Source organism: Lacerta agilis, chromosome 8 (assembly GCF_009819535.1).
Source record: "Lacerta agilis isolate rLacAgi1 chromosome 8, rLacAgi1.pri, whole genome shotgun sequence".
Lineage (NCBI taxonomy): Eukaryota > Metazoa > Chordata > Lepidosauria > Squamata > Lacertidae > Lacerta > Lacerta agilis.
Window position 1 is genome coordinate 81,061,430 of NC_046319.1, and position 3,309 is coordinate 81,064,738.

A 3,309-nucleotide genomic window follows, 5' to 3' on the forward strand; every position below is an offset into this window, starting at 1 on the left:
CCTCTGCTCATTAAGCTCCGTAACCGCCAGGCCTTTGGCCTCTTGCTGTAATTTGGTGATGGGAAACTGGGAGGGGGGAAGAATGAAGTGACATGTGTGTTTTGCTTGGATCTCTGATGCCGCAAAAGGATCCTGTGGGGCCGTTTCTCCTACTGTTTGTTTTAGCTACACCCCCTTCCAGTTCCATCTTTGTCTCTGCCCACCCCTGACTAAAGTGCCTTTGCAAAGAACAAACGGGACAGGATTTCATGGTAGCTTCCAGCCTGCCATTCTAGGGGCATCGAGACAGCCCAGCAACCAGTTACGGCTTGCCCGTGGGTATTTTGGGAGTTCTTTACAAGCCCTGCAAATACTTGCATGCTCTCTAAAGAACGGCAGGGGTGTCTTTCTGGTCCTTAAGCCATCTTATAATATGAAACTCTGAGCCAAAAGGGATAGGGGAGGAATGTGCTGAAATGCGTTCTCACAGGGGCCAGCCAGAGGCCCCAATGGGAAACCCACGAGCAGGATTCGAACACAAGAGCAGCTCTCCCCGCCTGTCGTTTCCAGCAGCTGGTGTTCAGAAGCGTTGGTGGCTCCCGTGTCCTAAAACCTCCTTTCGAATCTTACCTTAGGCAAGCTGCTGCTTCTCAGCCACAGCACACCCGGTGTCACCCACCTGGGCCTTCGATGCTCATTTTTCTTACAGGGTTGTTGTGCTAGGGCCTCCAAGAACTCTCCAGCAAAGCACTACGCAGGTGCCAGGTATCGCTGTTAGAATCGCAGAGCCGTAGAGTTGGAAGGGACCCCACGGGTCACCTGGCCCAGCGTTTCCCAACCTTGGTTCTCCCGCTGTTTTTGGACTACAACTCCCATGATCCCTAGCTAGCAGGGCCAGCGGTCAGGGATGATGGGAACTGTAGTCCGAAAACAGCCGGAGACCCAAGTTTGGGAAACAATGGTCTAGCCCAGGCACCGGCCCTCCAGATGTTTTGAGACTACAGTTCCCATCACGCCTGACCACTGGTCCTGCTAGCTAGGGATGATGGGAACTGTAGTCCAAAACATCTGGAGGGCCGGTGCCTGGGCTAGACCATTGTTTCCCAAACTTGGGTCTCCGGCTGTTTTTGGACTACAGTTCCCATCATCCCTGACCGCTGGCCCTGCTAGCTAGGGATCATGGGAGTTGTAGTCCAAAAACAGCGGGAGAACCAAGGTTGGGAAACGCTGGGCCAGGTGACCCGTGGGGTCCCTTCCAACTCTACGGCCCTGCGATTCTAACAGCGATACCTGGCACCTGCATAGTGCTTTGCTGGAGAGTTCAGAGCACCTCCCTTCAAAACATCTGGAGGACCGCAGGTTGGGGATGCCAACCCCCCTGCGATGCAGGAATCGCAAATCATCTCGCAGCGTGGAACTTAGGGCAGAAATGTGCTGGCACGTTTTTAAGTTATTATAATACTATATTATCATTTTATTGTTAGGTCCGATGGTATATCCGTTGGCCACCTGCCCCGGCGAGTTGCCGGCGGGTGCCCTCCGCACCGTGCGGATGCTGTGTGTGGATGCAGCTCCCGAGCGTTCAGCGTTCAAAAGTCAGTATCTTCATCTGGAGCTCCTCGTCCCCCGCGCCCCCAGCCCGCGAGGGGGGCACGGGGAGCGCCAGCGGCTGCCGGCAGAAGCTGCCCTTCTTGGAGGAGAGAGGGGTGTCGAGGGTGAGGGAGGCGTTGGCCATCTCTCGGGGCTTGGAGCTGGCCAGGAAGCGCAGCAAGGTGGAGAGGGCCTTGGCCACATCGCCCCGGGCCCCTTCGTTAGCGAAGCAGTACAGGATGGGGTCGGCCACGCAGTTGAGGCTGGTGAAAGCCAGCGCCGTGTGGTAGGCCACGAAGACCGTCTCCTCGAAGCCGCAGTCGCAGGGCTTGCTGAGGTGCACGGCGCTGCGAGAGAGGAGGAGGAGGTGGTAGGGGGCGAAGCAGAAGAGCAGGATGGCGATGAGGCTGAGCGAGAGCCGCTTGATCTTCGCCTTCTCCTGCCTCTCGGTGGAGATGTTCCCCCGCACGGCGCGCAGGATCCCCCGGTAGGAGAAGAGCATCAGAGTCCACGGGAAGAGGAACCCGATGAAGACCCGGTAGAGGTTCATCCACGCCACCCACTCCTCCATGGGGTACTTCTCGAAGCAGAAGGTGTGGTTGTAGCGGTCGTGGAAGAGCTCGTTGTGGAACAGCGGCGCCGAGTTGGCCCCGATCTCGATGGCCCACACCGTGGCGCTGACCGCCACGGCCGTCTTGACCCTGCGGAAGCGGGCGAAGCGCAGCGGGTGCGCCACGGCCAGGTAGCGGTCGACCGAGATGCAGCACAGGAAGGCGATGCTGATGTAGATGTTGGTGTAGAAGATGAAGCCGAAGACCTTGCAGGACTGCTGCCCGTGGATCCAGTTGTCGTGGTGCAGGAAGTAGTCGATCCACAGCGGCAGCGTGGCGATGTAGAGCAAGTCGGCCACCGAGAGGTTCATCAGGTAGACGCCCAGCTCGTTCTTCTGGCGCACCTGCAGGTAGGCGGCCCACAGGGCAAGGCAGTTGGTGGGCAGGCCCACGGTGATGACGGCGATGTACAGCGCCGGAGGGAAGAGGTGGTCGATCTTGGAGTCCACGTGGCAGCTCACCAGCGTCACGTTGCACATCCTCGGGGGAAGGGGGCCGCGGAGAGCCCGGGCGGCGCTGGGTCCCCGGCTCAGGATAGGGGTCTGCGGGGCCAGGAGAGGTACGTCTGCAGGGGCGGGCAGGCCATCGCGAGGAGGTTCCTGGAATCGGCGTGCAGCGAGGCCCCCATGGGACAGAGCTGGTTGCTGCCTTCTTCTGTGGCACCTAATCAGCTGGGCTGGCGCGAGGGACGCTTCTCAGAGGTTCTTCCTGGCCTTGTGGACCTGGGGAAAGAGGGCGGCAAGACACAGGTGGAGGTTACGGGAGGGGCACTGCGGGGCAGAGACACCACCTTGAGCCATGCTCCCTACTCGTCTCCTTATGAAGAACACAAGGAGAGCTCTGCGGCTGGATCAGGGCAATGGGGGATCGTCTAGGCCAGCGTCCTGTGCTCACAAGAGGCTCAACGAGAAACCCGCAAGCAGCACCCAAGAACCATCTGCCTTCCTGCCGTTTCCAGCAACGGGCATTCAGAAGGCAAAGCCTAGCCATCATAAAAGAGTAGCCACCAGTTGCAAGAGTCGGGTGCCACGCTGAGACTGCCGTAGCTTTAAGAAACAGGGTTTATTCACCTGTTAGCACCTTCAGCCTGGATGGAGGGAGTGCAGATCTTACAGCGTGGGCCTTCCAA

At 58.8% G+C, this 3,309-nt stretch overlaps 1 protein-coding gene across 1 annotated transcript; it reads right to left on the reverse strand.

Annotated features, from left to right (window-relative positions):
• Positions 1–1,466: 1,466 nt before the first annotated feature.
• Positions 1,467–2,858, reverse strand: GPR4 (G protein-coupled receptor 4). Its single transcript, XM_033158580.1, has one exon. It carries the CDS (start codon positions 2,657–2,659, stop codon positions 1,562–1,564), a length of 1,098 nt encoding a protein of 365 aa, XP_033014471.1. The 5' UTR covers positions 2,660–2,858; the 3' UTR covers positions 1,467–1,561.
• Positions 2,859–3,309: the final 451 nt, after the last annotated feature.

What these genes read in the sequence shown, in the direction of transcription:
- GPR4 (XM_033158580.1), bottom strand. Translation starts at nt 2,659, where the DNA reads ATGTGCAACGTGACGCTGGTGAGCTGCCACGTGGACTCCAAGATCGAC.